Source organism: Miniopterus natalensis, chromosome 1, assembly GCF_054644295.1.
Source record: "Miniopterus natalensis isolate mMinNat1 chromosome 1, mMinNat1.hap1, whole genome shotgun sequence".
In the NCBI taxonomy this organism is placed as follows: domain Eukaryota; kingdom Metazoa; phylum Chordata; class Mammalia; order Chiroptera; family Miniopteridae; genus Miniopterus; species Miniopterus natalensis.
This window is the reverse complement of record NC_142081.1, coordinates 59361019-59382749: the sequence shown is the minus strand read 5'-3', so window position 1 is coordinate 59382749 and position 21731 is coordinate 59361019. Positions and strand designations below refer to the sequence as shown.

Below are 21731 nucleotides of genomic sequence, written 5' to 3'. Positions count from 1 at the left end.
CTTTGGGTACCACTGCAGACTGCTCTCTCTCCGCCAGCTGTAACACATCAAGTTCAAGCTCTCCTTAATAATCAGGCCCTGCTAAACTGAGCCAACTTCATTTCTGTTCTTTCCTAACATAAACATGCCCCTCACTTTTGTCAGACAGGTCTCTTCAGTGTTCCTCACTTGTATTGCATTTGTTTGTACCACTTTTGCTCAAGCTGTTCTTCTGACCTGGAATCCTTCATCTCTTCTCTACCGGTCCTTCAAGATTCTGTTCGAGCTTCACATGTTCAGGAAGCCTCCTTGATTTCTCCTGCCTATGACAATGTCTCCTTTTCCTATTTCTCGTGAATTTCTATAGAAACAATAATGGCTAAAGTCTGTTGAGCACTTACAATGTGTCTGGCACTAGTGAGCATACATATTTCATTAAATTTTCACAAAACCCCGATGTATTTCCTTCATCTTACAAATTAGCCTGAGCTAACAGTGCTAAAAGTCTCCCCCCAAAACCTGCACTATTAACAATAACTTGCATTGTCTACCCTGGTCCAACTTTCCACTGAATCACTATCTTCTATGGGTGTCCAATTATTTCATGTGTACTATTTAAATATCTTCCTGTCTAGACTTATTTCAGAACAGACAAGATCCATCAGTGCAAACTAGAATCCCATAGATTCTAGTTGACTGATACTAGAACTTCTAAGGAGATTGATCAAAACCAGACAGAGCCTAAAAATGTAAACTGAATAGTGATGTCTTTCTTGAAACTTTTTCTCGATGATGCTTTTTCCATTGCTTAATGCTATTCCTAAGTAATTTATGTTTTCTTATTTTAAAATGGAGGCAATTCTTCTGCCATTCTCTGTAGAATCCAGACTTTGGGTGAAGGTGAACAAAACGCATTGGCATTTTCAATGCTCTTGCCTCTACTAATAAGAACCCACACTGGTACTCCCTTTGTCTTGCTCATATATGAGGTATATTCCCTCAATTTTTAGTATAGGTTAGAATTCTTGAGGAGAAAATTATAAACTGCCTGCCAAAGAAATAAATCATTGTGAAAGCTTATCATTAATCCAATGTCCACAGAGCTAGGATTTGCGAAGTGCACAATGCTTGTTACTTGTAGAGGAGCACAGCAAACCTAACCACAGGGCATTTTTCAGCTTCAACAAGTTATGCAAGATGCTAGAAAATCTGTTTAAACTTTCAAGGAGAACAGAGGAAGAGAAGACAGAGTTAATGAAAAGGAGACCACCAACTGGACTGGGGGGGGAACATTACTAGCCTACCAAACCTAAAATGACTACACATGTGGAAACGAGAGATGATGTCACACCTAAAATACAGTAATTTTAGTTGTCCAAGCCTGAGGCAATGGCTCAGCTGAATTCATGGGGAGTTCTATATTATGAATCATTTCATAGGTGCTTCCGTAACATTTGCATTTTTTTCCTGGAAGTCTCAGTGGCAACCAAACCTGATTCCCCTTGGGTTCTTTTGAGCTCATAAACAGAAGATTAAAGCATATTACACCACACCACCCCCACCCCAAATTTAGTGGCTATTTATCATTTAAATTGATTAAAAGAGGTGAGGAATTTGGGAGGAAGAGAGACTAAAATAAGATTCTATTTAGAAAAATACTTGTCCAGAAAAAGAATATAAATTATGCATAAGTTAATAAGTTAAAAGAAGAATGAGAACTAAAATCCAAGCTAAATGTGTCGTTATTATCTAATTTGACAATAAAATGAACACTGAATCAGCCATGACAGGAACTCGGGGTGGGGGTAGGGGTGGGGAATCGAGGAGACAATGCCCATCACAGTGGGACAGAGAAGACACCTGCATTGGGTAATCAGGTTTATGGAACTCAGTGAGACGGTCTAGAGAAAAATAACAACGAAAGGATCAGAACTAGCTTAATTTGGAAAGATTAAAGCAGGTCAATCCACACAGCGTGGCCCAGCAATGACTAAGGGGAAATATATTAATAGTCAGTACCTTTCATGAAGTTGTAAACAACACGCTGGGCAGGAATTACAGGGGAAGGTGAGAGTTGAGATGAGGTGAAGGCAGCTACCTATATAGGTCAATGAGAAGGAGTTTCAGGAGATGAGGAACTGAAATGGAAAACAGGAAAATTTCAAGAGGAACCAGAAAAAGATGGACCAACACTTGGAGGGGGAATTCATCCCCAAGACAAAGGGTGGAAGTTCAGTTCCTTGGGAGGGCTGAAGGCTGTCCCATGTTGTCTCACAGGATAAAGGACTTCTCACATTGCTACCAGGGGACAAAAGCCTCTCATTCTCTCTCTAAGTGTAAGCATTTAAAACAGGTCTGACACAGAAACAAAACAAACAGTGCAGATTATAACAGCCCCTCACTAAAGAGTCAAATGCAAAGAGATCCCTACTTCAGGAAGAATACACAAAGAACAACACACAGTAAAGGGCAGCTGCCATTAGTCACATGCTAAAGTCATGTTTTTACTAACAGAGTGGGCTGGAGTCCCACTGTTTATAAATACATGTGTATATATGCATTCTCAATCATAAGAGATTGAGTTTTTCCTCCCATTTTAGGCTGACTAACCTCTTCCTTGTCCATAAATGGTCCTGGGGATCTTTCAAAGCTAAATAAATCTCAGGACAAAGAAAAATGCCAGGCAAGCAGTTAAGCCTATTGTTTCTCTAATATTACACCCAGAGAGTACAACCTGACTTCACACAAAGCATAACCTAGGAATTCATTTCAAACTGGTCTCATTTTTCTGAGGAGTATTCCAGAAGGTTTTAATTTGCAAGTGAATCCCCAAGCCCTCCCTTCAAAATTAATATAAATTACTTTGAAATTGAGAACTCAGAATATTCAGAGCCTCTCTTTAGCCCCCAGGATGAAAAGGGAATTCCTATTTCTACTCCTTTAGCTACGGGTTAGGGGCCTATTTTGGTTCTTTGTGGCTGGCAGGAGCTCTTACCCCCACAGGGCAAATTATGTGAACACTGGAAGCATGATGCAGATCTCTCCTGCTCAAATCTGCTTATTTTTTTGACCATTCACAATTGGACAACTAGGGGAACGATTCCTTAAGAAACCATAGACTAAACCTGAAATAGGCAGATTGCAAAGGAAAATACATTTTGATCAAATGAACTTATCCAGCCTCATGGCCTTAAATGATCATCTCTGGCCTGACGATTCCAAAACACATCTTCAGCCCCAATCTTTCTTCTGAACTCCAAATGCTGTTGGCCTGGATGACACTGCCACTTAGTGTGTGCTAAAAATCTTGAACTTAACAGACCCCAAACCAAACTTTTGAGTCCCCCAATCAAACCTGTCTCCCAAATATTCCTCTTAATCTTTAATTGGTATCTCCATCATTCCAACTTTTCAGGTCAAACACCTTGGAGTTCTCCTTCACACCTCCTACACATTCCACATCCAATCTAGCAGCAAATTCCATTGATTGTGCCTTCAAAATACATGCAGATTCCAAATATCTCTGACCACCTTCACTGCTTCAATCATTGTCGAAGAACACCATCACGTGTCTAACTTCTAACTGAACTTCGTGCTTCTACCTTTCTCCCTATAGTTCTCCCCACTCCTACCCCAACCCCGAGACAGAGGGTCATATTTAAAACCCAAGCCAAACCATGTTTGATCTCTGTTCTAATTCTTCCAGTAGCCACCCATCTCAAAATCCTTACCATGGCCTAGTAAGCCCTACATGATCTGCTTCTGCAACACTCATCTCACACCACTCTTCGCGTCATTCATTCTGTTCCACCTAAACAGGGCTGCTTCCTGTTGCCTGATTATGCCAAGTATGTTCTCACCTCGGGGCTTTGCATTTATCTCCTCTGCCTGGAATGCTCTTCTTTCTGCCAGATGTATGCTTGGCTTGTTTCCTCACTTTCTTCAGATCTTGGCTCAAATGTCATCTTACCAGAGAAGCGTTACTAGCCCATATAACACAACCCCTGATCAAAAATGAGGTTTTGAAGTTTACCAGGTGGAAGAATATCTATGCTGAGAGAACAGTTTATGCAATAGTATAATACAGGATAGTGTGTTCAGGAAAACTACAAGTTAATCATTATTTCTGTAACATAAATTTTAGAAGGGGAAGTAGTCTGGCAATTAGGCTGGAAAGGGAGATTAAGCCACAAAATAAAGGGCACGTGAACCATGTAAAGGAGCTGATACTTTATCTTGCAGATGAAGGAGACTCCCTGAAGAGTTTTAAGCAAGGAAGGGGCATGGTTAGTAAAGAAGGACATAAACAAACAGAGTAGGTATGGGCCTGGGGGCTGAGACTGGAGTCCAAAAGATCAGCTAGGAGAAAGGGATGAATCTTGTACTCACATTGAGAGTATGACTAAGTTGAGACGGTATGAAATGCTTACAGAGAAGCAAAGGGCAAAGAGAAAGCCAAGTTTTATCTGATATGGCACCAAGTGAGCCATCACATCAGAAAGCCTGCAAGAACAGCACTTACCACCAATGACAGCCTTCCCTTAGGATGACTGAGGCTGATGATGTGCATGTAAGAGACAGAATCTACCTAGCCAGCTATGCCCCAGTGGTCCTCAGGCCCGGGAGCCCTGTCCCAACCTGGTTAACTGGCTGAAGAGGTTTAGATGTCAAGGAAGGTATAGCTGAGTCCTATGGTTGATATTCTACTTAGCGATACTACAGAATCTGTTTTTCATTCTAGAAAGGAGGCAGTTCTATGGCACAGGAGTGAATAAGGAGGGAGGGTGGACACAGCCTAGGAGTGAAGACTGGGAATACGGAATCCAGGTGCGGCTCTGCTGCTGCTGTGTGTCTATTCAAGCCTCTCCACCTCTGTGCTTCATTTTTCTAGGACCCTCCAAAGTTGTATCCTCCTCACATTTGTGGGAATTTTAATGCTCTGTATTTCTCAGAGAGGCACTACAACAGCCACATAAAATTAAATTTTTAGAGGCATGCCTTCTACAAAACAATTTCCCACTTATGCATTTTTATGTTTCAAGATTAGTGAAATTGTTAAATATATTTGAATCCTGGGAATAATTCTGAGATTCAAAAGGAATGTTCTTTTCTTCTCCCTTTCAGATGCTGAAGTATTCCTCCAAGGAGATTGATGAAATGTCTTTTTTATTTTATTTTTTAAATTACCAATCTCATGCTCTCTAACCACCTTTTGAAGTTTGGGATACAAAAATATGAGTTCTTCTGATGATGAGATAATGCAGAGAAGTAATAAAACAATCCTTCCTGGTTTGTTCAGTTGTAGCTCCTGGTTGAATTGACTGATTTCAGTCTGTTTATTCACTGGCACATTCCAAGTGTTTAGAACAGTATCAGACACATAGTAGACATTCATCAAATATTTGTTGAATGAAAGTGTAAGAAATTTATTCCAACAGAATGGACAGAAAAGTCCAAAGGAAGCTAAAATGTTCCAGTTCCAGGCAAAGCATGACTACTGTCATCAACATAACTGAAGGCAAAGAAATAAAAAGTTTGTGACACAAATGAAAGAGTAATACCAACTGAACAACATATGTATAGTAGAAAACCTGCATATCAATGTATTGTGCTCTCATGACTTACTGTATCTGCAGCAGTGAGGTTGATACCCAGTCCTCCAGCTCGTGTGCTTAGCAGGAACACGAAGATGTCATTCCTGCAGAAGAGGGAGGGATATATTAAGAGGAAAAACTGAAGAATAAAAATGGCATGTGGCATAAGAGAGGAATCTCTGAATACAGAAGAATATCTAGGGCTAGCAAGAGATTTGGTGGTTACCCAGGCCTCATCTAACATTTCTCTGATACATTGCACAAAGATGCTCTGTTGCTAAGATGGAACTATTGCTATCATCGTCCAATTTGCAGATATACTTTTGCTGCTCACTAATACTGACTGATAAGCAACATAATCTTAACATGTAGCAAATACAACAGAAAAGTATGTTAACATGGAAGTAAAGGCTTTTCTCTCTATATAAAAGTCATATATATATTTTTTATCCTCACCCAAGGATATTTTTCCATTGGTTTTCAGAAAGAGTGGAAGGGGAGGGAGGGAGGGAGGGAGACAGAAAGAAAGAAAGAGAGAGAGAGAGAGAGAGAAACATCGATGTGAAAGAGACACATCGATTGGCTGCCTCCTGCATGTGCCCTGACCAGGGCCGAACCTGCAGCCAAGGTACGTGCCCTTGACTGGAATCGAACCTGGGACCCCCTTCAGTCCACAGGCCGATTCTCTAACCACTGGGCCAAACCAGCTAGGGTGTAACAGTCATATTTTCAACAAGTCAAACCACTCACAGTTCATACAGAGGAGACAAATAAATCAGTATTTCCCGGTGTTTCCCCCAGGAATAATAACTTCCAGTAATTTGAACACTAATTATATTTCTAAAGCATTTATTTTCAAATGAAGGAGGTCAGTCCCAGAAAAATGACCCAAGGTCTCAGGACTAAGACCCAGGTCATGGCTTCTATATACGTAATAAGTTGAACTTAGGATCAATCCATGAAGACAGACTGAAATTAAAGTACTTTGATGAATGCCAACACAGTCCTTATACAGAAGCGATCAGACATAGTTTTCTGTTTCCCTTTACATTATATGTCCTTTTAAGCAAGCCTAGAATTACAAATAAAATAGTAGGTGCCACTGTCATTCATTCAGGCAACAACTACTTATTGAGTATCTTCCAGGAAAAGGTCATGCCGGATCACAAAAAGCAGGCTTTGACTATAAGATTTATCTATGTACACACATACAATTAGGGGCTCAATTTGAACCCAGTTTTTGCAGATAACATAAACATTTAAGATTATCTTGCATTTTCATATTCCTGCCACCCAATGTTATTTTCTAGAACATTTCTAAAGGATTGAATTACACTGATGAGCAAACTTTATTGCCCTCTAAATCAAGCTGCTAGTCACTTTTCTTCATGACTATAATAAGAAATACAACTGGAAATTCATTTAGGTTGGTGTTATTCAAATTGCAGGTCACACCTATCATTGGTCATGAAATCAGTTTGATGGGTCTGGACTGCATTAAGAAATAATTTAAAGAAAAGAAATAGAACAGATTAGAAAATATTATAATACATCATCACAGGTCATAAGGAAAAGTGCTGTTTTGTGTAATTTCAGAGATGGTATACTGGTACTAAATCCCAATGTAAAATGAATTTTATTCTGTGGATTCAAGTAAAAAAAATATGTAAACACACTGACATCAGGATGCTTTCATCTCTAGATGCTATTCTTCCTTGACAAAGTCACTTGACAGCTAAAGGTCTACTTCTTGGATATAAAATAGAGATGCTCTGAATACAGTGGAAGTGACTAAGTGATGACATAGCAAGAGCAAACATGAATATCAGAGAAGGAGCTATTTTGAAATAAGCATCCTGGTTAATCACTAAGCTGGAGAGGTCTAGTAGAAATCTGTCCATTATCTGCTTTCAATTAAACACAACTTTCCTAGAGGCACGCATGGATAACAGAGCATGTCTGGAGGCATCTTGTAGGGCATGGTTCCAAAAGCTCTGTACTATTAGCAAGTTCTATTAGTTTATCCTTGAACTTTATCATGAGGTTTAACATTTCATAATTTTATTTATATAATTTATAAGATTTCATCTTTTATGGTTAAGTCATACAGGGCAAACCAAAAAGTTAAAAGGCACCTGCCAGTTTATAAACACATTTTCCCATAGATATGGGATAATGTAAATGGAAGCTTGATACCTCACAGCCCATAGAATACTTAACCACAGTAAGTCTTCAAATAAAAATTGAGCTTTCTACGCTGTACTAATCTCTATAGACTAAGTCTTCCCACTCTGGCCCTGAGAAGACTGCTCTTCCCCATATGTATCTCTCTCCTTCTTTGGTGGATACAGAGGTGAGGTCAGGGGTCAGAGGCTTTTTCTCTCTGATACTTGTGTGAGAGCTGATGGGAGTCACCCAATGGCTACAACTTTTTTGGTAATTACAAAAGAAATCCAGATCCTGAGCGTGGGTGGGGGCTGGGGAACAGGGGTGAGACAAGGAGGGAGGTAGAATGCAGTTGGTAACTACAATAAAAGGTAGAGGCAGAAAAATGAGTCCTTTCCACAGTCTGGACAGCTAGAGAGATAAGACGCCAGATCTGGTAATCACTTATAAACAGGGACTATATGTAGAAAAAAACACTAGCGAAAGGACTCTAGGTAAAAATAATCAAAACTCAAGGCAACAGGATGGTTTGGGTGCCCTCTAGGGGTCTGAAGAGGAATCTCAACTCAGGGTCTGAACAGAACAGGCCTTAGAGACCAAGCTTCCAGGTGGTCTGTGAAATCATGTAGCCAAGACATGCCTCGGTCACACTTCCTCTTCTTTAGCTAATGACCCACTGAGGCCACTAAAATACCCAAACAGTGCTGGGCATGTAGCTGACTGAAGTAAATAAAGACTTACTGAGCAAGGATGAAAGATGACACTGGAGCTCTACAACACTCACCAAGATAGAAAAATCCACAGTACACTTATTTTTTCTCCTTTTCCAAAGACCCACCCTGAGTGGTCAGATAATTGGGGGGATCCATTTGGTAAATGCCATGAGGTAGGAAGAAGTGAAGCCAAGGCCAAGGCACCCCAGAGCAAAAACCTTGTGAATGGCTTCTAGGATCACGCACTGGTCACATGTTCTGAATGTTGCCCAGTCAGGACATCCTGGCCAAACAGTCTTTAGTCTCAGTCAGACTCTTTCCTGGAAGGATCCCTCATAAATAAATCTTGTATGAAGGGAATGTAAATGGCTTTTTATAGGAGTTCTTGTTTACTCTGGCTGACCTTTGAGCCACAGGGCTTTCCAGTTGAAACTACAATTTTTTTCTTTTGATGTCTTTTTATTAACAATAATGAAAATATTTGGCCAGGCATGCTTTTTTGTTTTCAAAAACACCTGTCTGTTTCTCTATAATGGCCTACTGCAGCCATTCAAATTTAGAGTTGAGAACTTTTTTCCCTGTTTGGAGGGGTCTGCCTGATAAGCTTCTGGTTAGCATAGGCACAGTTTGTTTCTATACATGAGACAGGAGATTATTTCTTAGCCATAATCCCAACTCTAATAATCTAGTTCATAATGTAGGCAAGGAAGGAGACGTTAGTCTGTTTTTTCAGTTTGCCTAATATTAGATGCAGGGTATTAAAGCGATGGTTATTTAAATGTTGACTCCAAAAAAAACCCACTGCTAAAAAAATAAAAATTTTTTTAAAAGCCTCACTGCTCTCTAAATAATACTCGGCTGTATGGTTTGAAAGCTCAAGTAAGGTTTCCCAGAAAAGCTGGTCAAAATAAGATATTTACTAAGTAAATAATAGTACAATTTAATGGTGAAAATACCCTTCTTTTAGAGCTAAGCTTTTCAAAACTATTGTGTGCTACTGAGAGTGCCCAATAATTACTTCACAAGTTAAATAAAAGATTTTAGGCCCTGGCCAGTGTTGCTCAGTGGTCAGAGCGTCAGTCTGTGCACCCAAGGGTCATGGGTTCTATTCTGGTCAAGGGCAAGTACCTGGGTTGTAGGTTCAATCCCCACCCCAGTTGGGGCTTGTGTGGGAGGCAACCAATCCATGTAGCTGACTGAAGTAAATAAAAACTTGCTGAGCAAGGATGAAAGATGACACTGGAGCTCTACAACACTCTCACCGAGGGAAAGAAAAATCCATAGTACACTCACTTTTTCTCAGTCTCTGGTCACAATCTCTCTCATATCAATGTTTCCCTCTCTCTCCCCTTGCCCCCCCCTTCCAATCTCTCTAAAAAAAAAAAAAAAAAAAAAAAAGGGAAAAAATGTCCTTGGGTGAGGATTAACCAAAAAAAGATTTTCGGAGCCATTATTTAGATATATCTACTGACTTTTTCCCACTAAAAGGTCACTAAAATATATTGAGCTCTGAATTCATAGTCTAGTTTTCTGGGAATTGGGTCAGTTAGAGGAACAGTTGTAGTTCTGTAACTCAGAGACCCAAATCATTAGAAGTCAACGTACTATAGCTCTGGTTGGAATCTAATTCAGTAGAAATTTCTACAAAGCAATCTGATAATATGCACAGTCTTAAATGTTCATATCCCTTCACTCAGTGATTTAACTTGTTTGAATCTATATTAATAATCTAAAATGGTGACAAAGCTTTATAAACAAATATATTCACTTACCATTTTTAACAATTATAGTACATCCAGTATAACAGAATACTGGTCATTGAAAATAATGATCACGAAGACTTTTTTTTAATGATATGGGAAAATATTTATGATATAATGATAAGTGGAAGAAATCAGGACACACAATCATATATATTATCAAGTGTAAATATAACCACACACATATATTAAAGACTAGAGGGATATTCCAAAGTGTTAACAGTAATGGGACTGTGGGTGATTTTTATTTTTTTTTCATTAAGTATTTCTCAAATTTTCGTCAATAGGCATTTTATTATAACATACAATAATGCCAATTATTACTGAAGAAAAAATAGCTTTGCTGTTAATGAGATCCTCAAATGTATAATGTCAAACATACTAGTAGAAAATAAACACAAACAGTAGTAGGTGAAATACCCATTACTTAATGGAGTTTCTTCTTTTTTTTTTTTTAATATATCTTTATTGATTTCAGAGAGAGGAAAGGAGAGGGAGAGAGAGAGATAGAAACATCAATGATGAGAGAGTCACTGATCGAGCCCGCAACCCAGGCATGTGCCCTGACCGGGGATCGAACTGGGAATCCGATCGCCTGGATCCTAGGTCGATGCTCAACTGCTGAGCCACGCCCGGCCGGGCTGGAGTTTCTTCTAACACACAACTCATGCCACCTCATACCAGTATGCCCACATCACAGAGGTGCTGGTATGTCTGAAGAAATTAAATGCACCTTGGAGAAAATAGTCTATAGATCTTGTATGTAAGATTCTTGTCTGTTGGAGCTCTTAGGTTGGAGTAGGTAAGGACAAAATAAAATATGTTTTATTTGATTTCAGAATCATGAAAAGATGAAGATCAGCTGGTAAAATTCTGGGGGTGTCGCATAACAATGTGGTGGACCTTGGAGGCACTACTATGCTTGTACATGTCTCAAATAATCAATTTAAAAACCTGCTGACAGTTTCTGTTAAGTGAGAAGCTACATTAGGCCATGTACACATTTGCTCCTACGTAACAAATTGAAATAGGTTCAAAGCAGATCTTCTCCATCGTTGGTCAAACAGCCACTTAAATGCAGCTGCCTAGTTTCAACTTAGAAGTTACTGGCTGGGATATATACTGTAAACCAAGCATCGGGCTATATCTCCTTACCTGTGCTCTACTGTAAAGGATTGTGCAACAGCAAAAACTCTCTATCAAAGGACCTTCTATGTTGAACTATGGATTTGTTTTATGCTAAATTATTTTACATTTGAAGTAACCCATGCATTAAAACAGAAATTAAAACAAACAATTGTAATCTAAACACAAATGGCTATGTGCTTAATTTTCTTCCCAAGAACTCAAAAGTTAAATATTAACAGACTACACAATTAAAGGCTAGAAATTCAGAATGTTCTGATTTATAGAACATTAAGATCTGCTCTATTTCTTAGTTCTCCAGGCTTAAGGAAGAAAATTAAGGGTGGAGTTCAGCAAACCTGTCACTAGCAGAGCTTGGCTTTCTCCATAGAGAGAGCAGTAACCAGACTCTGCTTATTACAATGAGAACCTGCACTTAGGATAATTATGGCTCTGTAAGCCATCAGCATCCAGCAGGCAGCATTTGAAATTTCATAGGCTCATTATCAGGTAGGAGAAGTACTGTAACCGAGAGCTACCAGCTGAATAGATTACACACTACTGCAAGCTGCCATCCTGCACTGTACTACAATGCTAGAGGAAAAGCAGAAAAAGGAAGCTTGTGTTTTGTTTTGTTCTAATTCATACAAAGCGAAACAGGTACGCAAAAGTGAACTAAAATCAACTATAAGTTAACACCCAGAGATAGCCACTGTTAACATTTAGCAACATAGCCTTGTGGACTTTTTTCTACATACATATTATCCACATAAGGAGGGTCTTGGTTCATAATCAGAAATCATTTCTTTTATTGCCCAAAGAAATATGTACTGGTTTGGTAAGAAAGCAGATTTCGAACACAAAAATTACCAAGTATTCATTTTCTCTCTCTCACAGGCACAGAGATCGGAACTGCTATAAGCAGATTTAGCTACCTCTTAAAATGGCAGGAACTATCATGATCACTTAACAATAAAAGATGTGTTGATATTTCTTTTAAACTCATCATCTCAAGCTCTAGAGGAAAACCAAATGAGGATTTTGTAATTCCTATTAAAATTACCTGTTCTGAAAATCAGCGACCATGTCCCGTCTCTCCGAGATCTTGGATGAACCATCAAGCCTCATATAGGTATGCTTCCTATAAACCATATATTCCTGCCAATCAAGAGTAAACAGATATAATCAGTCTGATGCAAATTACTGTATTCCAATTCCCACAAGCATCTACCCACCTCCTACCTAATCCATACTGGGGGCAAGTCATTATATCCAGAATGAGGAGAAACCGATCTCAAAAGTACAGGAATTCAATTTGTAAATGAGTTTACTGCCAGCATGGAAAAATCGAGGGTAACCTGAAGCCTACACTCACTCTTAATTTCAACTTGGAAACTAATCTTATTTCTCTAGATTTCTTTAGGTTTCAGGAAAAACAAAAAAGAAATAAACAAAATGAAATCTCCAAACCAAAATGGCTTTTCAGTTACCAAGCAGTTGTTTATCACAGTTATGGACTACCCAGTTTTCTTTCAGTAAGTAACACTCGCCCTGATGTATTTTCTCCCCAGCAAATCCTTGCTGACCAGAGTCCTTGAATTTATAGTCTAAACTTTTCCAGCAGAGCATGCATCACTGTTAAGGGAGGCTGAAGCATCAGAGTGAACAGAAGATACGGTAACTTTCCATAGTGAAGAATATTCTTGACATGTGTAAGAGGAATCACAACTTTTTATTATAATTTGTTGAATTTTAGAGAGAGAGGAAGAGGAAGAGAGAGAGAAACATCGATTTGTTGTTCCACATATTTATGCATTCATTGGTTGATTCTTGTATGTGCCCTGGCTGAGAATTGAACCCGAAACCTTGGTGTACTGGGATGATGCTCTAACCAACTGAGCTACCCAGCCAGGGCCGATGAATCACAACTTTTAAAAACGGAGAAGAGACTTCAAGAGATGCAATGCAGAGGACCTATCTTCCATTCTTAGAAGCTGCAATTCTTCTTTCAGATGATGTCCAAATGAGCACTTATTTCCTCTTTCTTTCTTTACTCCTGATTATTGGATTATATTTCAAAAAGTCCATTTGTAGCCCTGCCAGGCGTGGCTCAACAGTTGAGCATCGACCTAGGATCCAGGCGATCAGGGTTCGATTCCCAGTCAGGGCACATGCCCGGGTTGCGGGCTGCAGCTGATCAATGACTCTCTCATCATTAATGTTTCTATCCCTCTCCCTTCCTCTCTCTGAAATCAATAAAGATATATTTAAAAAAAAAAAAAAGTCCATTTGTAGAGAAACTATTATAAAAAATTCAACACAGCTGCCTACTTATAAGAAACACCATAAAAGTTATTTTGGTTCTAAAATAACTTTTCCCTACTGAAAAAGGCTAATCATTTGTACATTTGAGAGATGTTTGTGTTAATTAATTTTCTGTGGTCAAATGTTTTTCTTTTTTATTGAATTTATCGGAGTGACACTGGTTAACAAAATTATACAGGTTTCAGGTGCACATCATCTGTACACTGATTATATGTTCACCACCCAAGTCAAGTTCAAATGTTATTTTATTGCAAAATTCTCATATGTAGCTCTTATAGCTGGCTGGGTATTTCAGCACACAAGGCTGCTTCAGTTGGGTATGAATGGTGCAGTTATGTGGCAGCCTATTCTTAGAGCAAGTGCTCCAAACTCTGTAATGGCTTGGCAGAGGTCTCTGGCTAGGGTAACTGTGAAGTGAAGCTGGTGGACAATGTTCATTTAGATACATATCTCTATTGTGTTTTATATATGTATATATACTTTTTTTACTATTTCTTTCTGTCTCCAGGTAGTTCTGTAAGGACTTTGATAAAGAGGGGCAGAAAATATTCAGCCACAGTGAGCTTCAAGTTCGTATTTAGTAGTGCAGTGGAACAGGGATAAAGACAGAAGAGTAGGGGTGTTTTGGATAAGGTGGAATTCAGGGAAGAAGATGAAAAAATGATGCTGGCACGATGATGGTCTTTAAAGGCTCACTATACCTTGGCAGCTAATCCAATCGGGGAATGGTGCCACCCAGAACAACAAAATTAATGAAACTATGTAGACAGACATCCACAGATTTGGACTTTAACCAAAAGGTGGGCTTCTTGCAAGGCACTATTTTGGCTTTTAAGATAGGCTTTTATTGATTTTTTAGAGAGGAAGGAAGAGAGAGGGGGGGAGAGATAGAAACACTGATGATTGAAAAACATGGACCACATTGATCGGCTGCCTCCTGCATGTCCCCTACTGGGGATCAATCCAGAAATTCGGGCATTTGCCCTGACGGAATCAAACCTGTGACCTCTTGCTTCATAGGTCGATGCTCAACCACTAAGCCATACTGGCTGGGCATATTTTGTCTTTTAAACCAGAACTTCCAACCTCAGTGAGAGCACTAAAATGAATGAATATAAATGAATGAATCTTCTTGTAGATCTGGCTGTTGGCATCAGTTATATATCAAGGTCACCATAACACCATAGATATTAATCCTAGACCATACTCAAACCAACACTGATTACAGGGAACCTGTTACTAAGGCAAAAGAAGTGAATCTTTTCCATTTACTGTTTAAGTCTATGCTTTCTCACCCAGGGGAGAAGTGGGATTTCAGATTTAGATGAGTTTAGATCCTATTTCAGTAAACAGCTTCAAAACAAGTAAATGAACATGGAAAAAGCAGTTAAAAGCAGATAGGAATGTCTGCATTCTCACACCATAGAAAAACAACTAAAAGATTAAGACTGAGCCAAAAAAGCAATTAAATATTTCTTTTATTCACAAATTCTGGCTATATCAAAGCTATTCTAGCTGTTTCCCTCAAAGTCTAGGCTGTTTAGAAAAGATATTTAGTTTTTGTTATCTTCACCTGAGGATATTTTTTCCATTGATTTTTAGAGAGAGTAGAAGGGGAGGAGAGAGAGACAGAGAGAAACATTGATGTGAGAGAGAAACATCAATTGGTTGCCTCTCGCACACGCTCTGACCAGGGCTGGGGATAGAGCCTGCAACCCAAGGTATGTGCCCTTGACCAGGAATCGAACCTGTCCCCCCTTCAGTGCGCAAGCCAATGCTCTATCCACTAGGCAACACCAGCCAGGGCAAAAATGCAGAATAGAGGGGCACATCCATACCTAGTGAATCAGAATTTGCATTTTAATTTAACGTGTATGACTTGTAAGTACATATAAGTTTGAGAAACACTGTTGTAGAACATATCCTAATGTTATTTTTAAAGCACTGAAATACTTTGTTTTCAAGTAAAATCTTATAAAAAACCCCTCTAATATAAAATAGATAAAAAGCTATTCTGGTTGATGAAGAAGGGTAGGGAGTCCAGAGCCCCATCTGCTTAATTGATAGCTAGGTCTCCTACCCTCTAACCTGCTCCACCAGCTTGAAAACCAGTGTCTTAGAATACAAGTTGAGAAGGCAAGTCAGTTCTGGATCACATCCATAAGTCCTATACATATATATTTTTTAATCCTCACCTGAGGATATTTTCCCCCATTGATTTCCGAGACTGGAAGGGAGGGAGGGAGGAAGGGAGGGAGGGAGGGGAAGGGGAAGGAGAGGGAGAAACATCGATGTAAGAGAGACACATCAATTGGTTGCCTCCTACACACACCCTGACTGGGGCTGGGAATCAAACCTGCAACCTTCTGGAGCAAGGGATGATGCTCTAACCTACTGAGCCACATTTCCTGGGCCGTAAGCCCTCCTTTTTAAGCAGCGGCATGCAAACAGAGGTAACAAAATAATTCAAATAGTGTCAGCCAGTGCCTGTAACTCCTTAAAATATGCTAAGTAAAAGGAAGCATTTACACAGCCAATGGTGTAACACAAAGGGACTAGGTTCATCTTAAAGTAGTAGTGATAAAGATGATGGCTCGCATTTACTAAGTGACCTTGACTATTCTATGTATTTCACCTGATTTTGCTTATCTATTCCTCACCACAGCCTTCAAAGGTAGGTGTTATTGTGACTCCCATTTTACAGATGTTAAGTAAGGTCTCTAAAGTGGTATAGGCAGTAGGTAACGAAGCTAGGACTGGAATTCAGGCAGACTGGTTCCAGAGCCTTTGGTTTAACCCCTCTGCTGCTTCTAGGGGGAAACAGAAGTACACCACCACTAGGGAAAAAAGGGGTGAGGTGGGGCGAGAAGCCCCATAAGGTTGTTAGTATATTCTGTCCATAACCCTATCCATCATCATAAAGAAAGGATAATTGAGTACTTGAAAAAATAAAGGAAAATGCTTATATATCTATGACATGAACTTCCATTGTGAGAATTCTTTTCCATTTCAAAGTTGCCTCTGATGTTCATTTTAATGCAATTCCACTTTCATAAAATGTTTTTTGGGGAAAGACTCAGTATGATCCACAAACCTGCAGATGTGGCATAACTATTTTCCTGGACATGCTCCTTTCCATCTTTGGGGTCCATCACCAGCAAAAAGTGAGGCTCCTCTCAATGTCTATTACAACCTCTCTGTTTTCCAGGTAAGCTGTACCAAGTGAATGAAATATGGCAGCCATCCCTCCCATATCCAATAAAGAGCTCTTAGGAGCAAGACCCAATCACAAGGCATTCATGGGCCTACCGTAATCTGCCTTCATACTATTTGTGTTATTTCCTTTTCTCCTATACCACATGCTCCAGTCACAGCTCACTACTCCTCCCAAATGTCTTCTAGCTACCCAACTCTGTGCCTTTTTATACCTAGCTTCCTTAGTTTGGAATGTCCTTCCCCCTGATGGCTGAAATTCTACTTAAGTTTAGCTCAGATGTCACTGTCTATGTAAAGCCTCCCTCAAGTGACGCAGTTAGAAATAAATGTATCCCTCCTGCTATGTTCAGCAATGTTTATGCTTCATTTTTGGCATCAGTATCATAGTACACTTGACAGTTATTTGTGATATACGCGCGCACACACACACACACACACACACCACACCATGATAACATTCCTAGTAGTCAAAGACCACAGTGAACTGATATTTACATCTGCCTAGCACAACGCCTTACTCACAGTTGGCACGAAGAAGAAATGAACTAAACAGAATATAGATGATGGTAAGCTGACACGTCCTTCAATCATGCTTAAGACTTAATGAAAATGCTAGTCAACAGTGATCCCAATTTGCTTTACATTCCACTGGACAGTTTTAGAATGCCCAGCTTTCAGTATGTTCAGAATCACAGCTCCCAAAGGTAACTTGAAGTCCTAAGAGAAGCCAGCTCATAAATGATAGAACGTCTGTTCAGGATGAATCCTTCCCTAGTGAGGTACTTGATGACTGGGCAAGTTATACAACCCAGTGTCTCAAATGTCATTATTAGTTATGGATTATCTGTATTTAATTCTGAGTTGCAATATTTTCATATATTGGTGCAATTAAAGATTTGTCTGGGTTTCAGTACTTAACAATCACACCACATACAGCACCAGTTGGCTGACCCTTTCCAAGTACCTTTGCTGTATTTCATAGAAAATATTGAAGCTTATTTCTTAAACTACAGACTCAGTTACTTGACGCAACAGGAATGAATCTCAAAAGAGATGACCCAGAGATAACGTAAGTCATCTGTGGAGAGTTAAAAGCTCTCTGCAACATCCCAAACTAGGGTAAAAATGATGATAGTAGGAAAAGTTTTGTCTGACATCCAGGTGGACACCACCATCCCAACTGCACAGGGGCGATGTCTGTTTCCAAAGTACCCTCACCAGTTAAGACCCTATAGGTGACTCAGTATATATAAAACAAACCCGTAACATAACGTTTGGTGATCTATCATATGCTCCCCTATTTATGTCCTTGACTTCTGCTTGTGGCACAATAAAAATTCTTGGCCCTGGAAATTAAGCAGTCTCCTTTTTTGTCCCCTATCCAAAAATACTATTTGGATACCATGGGGAAGGATAAACCATTTCAGAATACAGAATTTTATTTGGAAGAAGATCTGATATATTCATAAGAAACTTAAATTAAAGTCAGACTTTTGTCCAACAGGAGGAGGCTATCAATCACTTTAGGAAATACTGAGCAAACACTAAGTGCCCAGATCTAGAATTTCTCACAAAATGAAAACCTGGCCACATAGAAGTATGTGAACCTTTATTGTCTTCTAGTTCTTCTGAGTCCAAGAAACAGACAGATAGGCAAGGCTAAAACACAGAACAAAAAACCCAAAAAGGTGTTGTATGAAAGGGATGCTGACATGCTCCACAAGAGCTTCAATGCCCCCCTCTGAGTTTCTAACTCCAGCTCTATAGAAAGCTTTCTTTCCCTCCTTGACATAAGAATGCCAAGGGAAAAAGAGTCTGAAAAAAATGTTCAAAAAAACTCTAAAACATCAATAAAAACCACAACACTTTGGAAATAAAGAAGAAAGGCGAGGGTTAAGGTGTTTTTGTTTGCTTTTACCCTCACTGGAGGATATTTTTTCCATTGTTTTTCAGAGAGTGGGAGGGAGGGAAGGGAGGGAGGAAAAGAGGGAGAGGGAGGAAAACATTGAAGTGAGAGAGAGGAGGGAGACACATTGATTGGTTGCCTCCTGCACATGCCCAGACTGGGGCTGGGGAATCGAGCCTGCAATTGAGGTATGTGCCCTTGGTTGGAATCGAACCCAGGACCCTTCAGTCTGAAGGCCAATGCTTAACCACTGAGCTAAAACCATCTAGGGCAAGGTATTATTTTTTTAAATATGTTTTTATTGATTTCAGAGAGAGGAATGGAGAGTGAGAGAGAGAGATAGAAACATCAATGATGAGAGAGTCATTGTTCAGCTGTCTCCTGCACACCCCCTACTGGGGATCAAGCCCGAAACCCAGGCATGTGCCCTGACCTGGGATAGAACTATGATCTCCTGGGTCAGGGATCCACACTCAACCACTGAGCCATGCCTATCGGGCAAGGTATTTCTTTAAAGGTTAAGTGTACTCAAGAGAAAACATCTATATAGAAGGGCCTTCCTATAACCTGATCCTTAGGGTTCATGCACCAGGTCATGTTTTAAAGCTGAAATGGCTCTAATGAATGTTTACAGTGAAAGATTCCATTATGAAAGTGATTGAAAAACCCATAACACTATTTGAAAGGTAAAGAAATGTAGACCGAATCCTGGACTGTCCCAAGTTCCACAATACATTTACATTCAATAAATGATAAGAGACCCCTAGCCAGTTTTGCTCAGTGGTTAGAGCATCGGCCTTTGGATTGAAGGGTTTCGGGTTTGATTCAGTCAAGGGCATGTACCTTGGTTGCAGGCCCAATTGCCAGCCCTAGTCTGGGCACATGCTGTAGGCAACCAATTGATGTGTCTCTCTCACATCTATGTTCCTGCCTTCCCCTCCCCCCCCCCCCTCTCCTCCCACTCGGAAAAGCAATGGAAAAAATTTTTCTTGGTGAGGATTAAAAAATAAAAATTAAAAATAAATAAATAAATGATATGACATATACTAAACATTGTGGGCATTGTAATTCTATGCCCACAAAATAAATTTCTTTTGCGGACTAACCTCTTGGAATACAGAATGCGTTTCATTTGGGTAAATATTAAATAAATAAACTCCCTCCTAAAAAAGAATGAACTTTTACGGAATTTAATGTTATAGAAAGAATAGAATAGTATTAAGGAATCTACACAACAGTTTCATTTTAGTTTTTCAGTAAAACATAGAAACAGCAGCAACATTTTTTGGCTTCAGCATCCTCAATGCATGTTACACATATGGCTAAGGAATGTTAGCAGTTGTGAAATTCAGTCTTTGAATTTTCTTTTCTCTAATTCAGAATACCCCATAGAGATGCAACTACATTTAGAGAAGGTTTTCATGCTGCCTTGTTTTCGAAGTCTACCCACAAAGTTCACCTCCCCACCCCCGACCTGCTGGATTAGAGAGAGATAGAAAGTGACCATGGGGGGTAAGGTTTAAAGCATTTATCCAGAACAAAACTCATTATCATACTTTGATTTACTTATTTTAGTAATATTTATGAGTACCTAGAAGTGTACAATCTACAGCACGAGGAACTAAAATGTAGAATTGTATCAAACTTAAACCACCCATAGTCACCTTCATCTACCAGAGTTAGCTTATTTTTTGGTGGTTCACCCACTTTCCCTTAGAACTTTGCTTTAATATGAATCAACTTTTAGGCTTCTATAACACACTAATATAGTCTTGGGAAAGAAAGATCATCACCTCCCTAACAAAATCCTTAACATACTGCTTTTTCTATAATTCTCAGCAGTGTAAGATCATGACTTCATCTATACTTCTCTGACTCTTTAGGACAAGGCACAAGTGCACTTTATCTACACAATGGCTTAATCACCTCTCTTACAGTGCTTTACAGTCACTTATAAGCATTCTCCATCATTTAGAAATAGGTAACCTACATACAATACAAACCAGAAAGTGTGGCCTGTTGAAAGCATTCTGAGGCTAAACACTGTATTAAATGTAAGACATGCCCAGCCGGCATGGCTCAGTGCTTGACTGTGAACCCAGGAACCAAGAGGTCATGATTCGATCATCTGTCAGAGCAAATGCCCTGATTTCGGGCTTGATCCCCAGTGGCGGGCATGCAGGATGCAGCCCATCGATGATGTTTCTCTCTCAATGATGCTTCTATCTCTCTATCCTCCCTTCTTCTCTCTCTAAAAATAATACATATATATATGACATAGTGATTAAGTTGACCTCGGATATCATTTATGTCTCTTACTTAAAAAAACTGCCAGATTAAAAAAAGAGCTTGCCACCAAATTCAAATAAACTCATTGCAAAATTCAGCAAGCCAGCCTTGGCTTCCAAAGAACCTAAAAATTCTTCCCTATTGCTACTGTTCATTCCTTCTGTACTGATGTGACCCCTACTCCCTTATTCCTAGATAGGGATAATCATGGTCTAGTTTCTACTTATTACCACCAACTACTCTCTGGAGTAGCAGCATTAGAACAGAAAGCCTTAGATATATAAAACCCACAGAAAAACATGAGAGTATTTTTACACTACTAATATCCATGTGCTTTAGCCTCTCTACAAGTGGCTTTCCAACATTGTTGCACTAAGGATTTACTCTAGTAGTTTGTGATTATTTGTCCTCATTTTCAGTCTCCTGTTCCTCATGTAACAAGTGACTACTCAGACAATAAGAAAGCAGAGAGAATGTCATCAGAGAAGTAACTAAAGAAACAAAAGCTGCCTTGCACAGTAAGACAGCTACAGCTATATCTTTCACCATAACCCAGTGGTTGTCAACTTTGGTTGCATATTAGAATTACCTTAGGAGCTTTTAAATGTCCTGATGCCTAGGCCTCATTCTAAACTTATTAAATAAGAATCTCTGGGGA

The 21731-nt window shown here is 39.4% G+C and overlaps 1 protein-coding gene across 1 annotated transcript in view; it reads right to left on the bottom strand.

The window, feature by feature from the left end:
- Positions 1-21731, bottom strand: part of INO80 (INO80 complex ATPase subunit) — a 98307-nt gene that overhangs the window by 9898 nt on the left and 66678 nt on the right. Inside the window, exons 27-28 of the mRNA XM_016220401.2 lie at positions 12401-12495; positions 5605-5677 (exon numbers count right to left, since the gene is read on the bottom strand). Of these exons, the coding sequence (XP_016075887.1) occupies positions 5605-5677; positions 12401-12495 (168 nt within the window). The remainder of the gene's footprint in view (positions 1-5604; positions 5678-12400; positions 12496-21731) is intronic.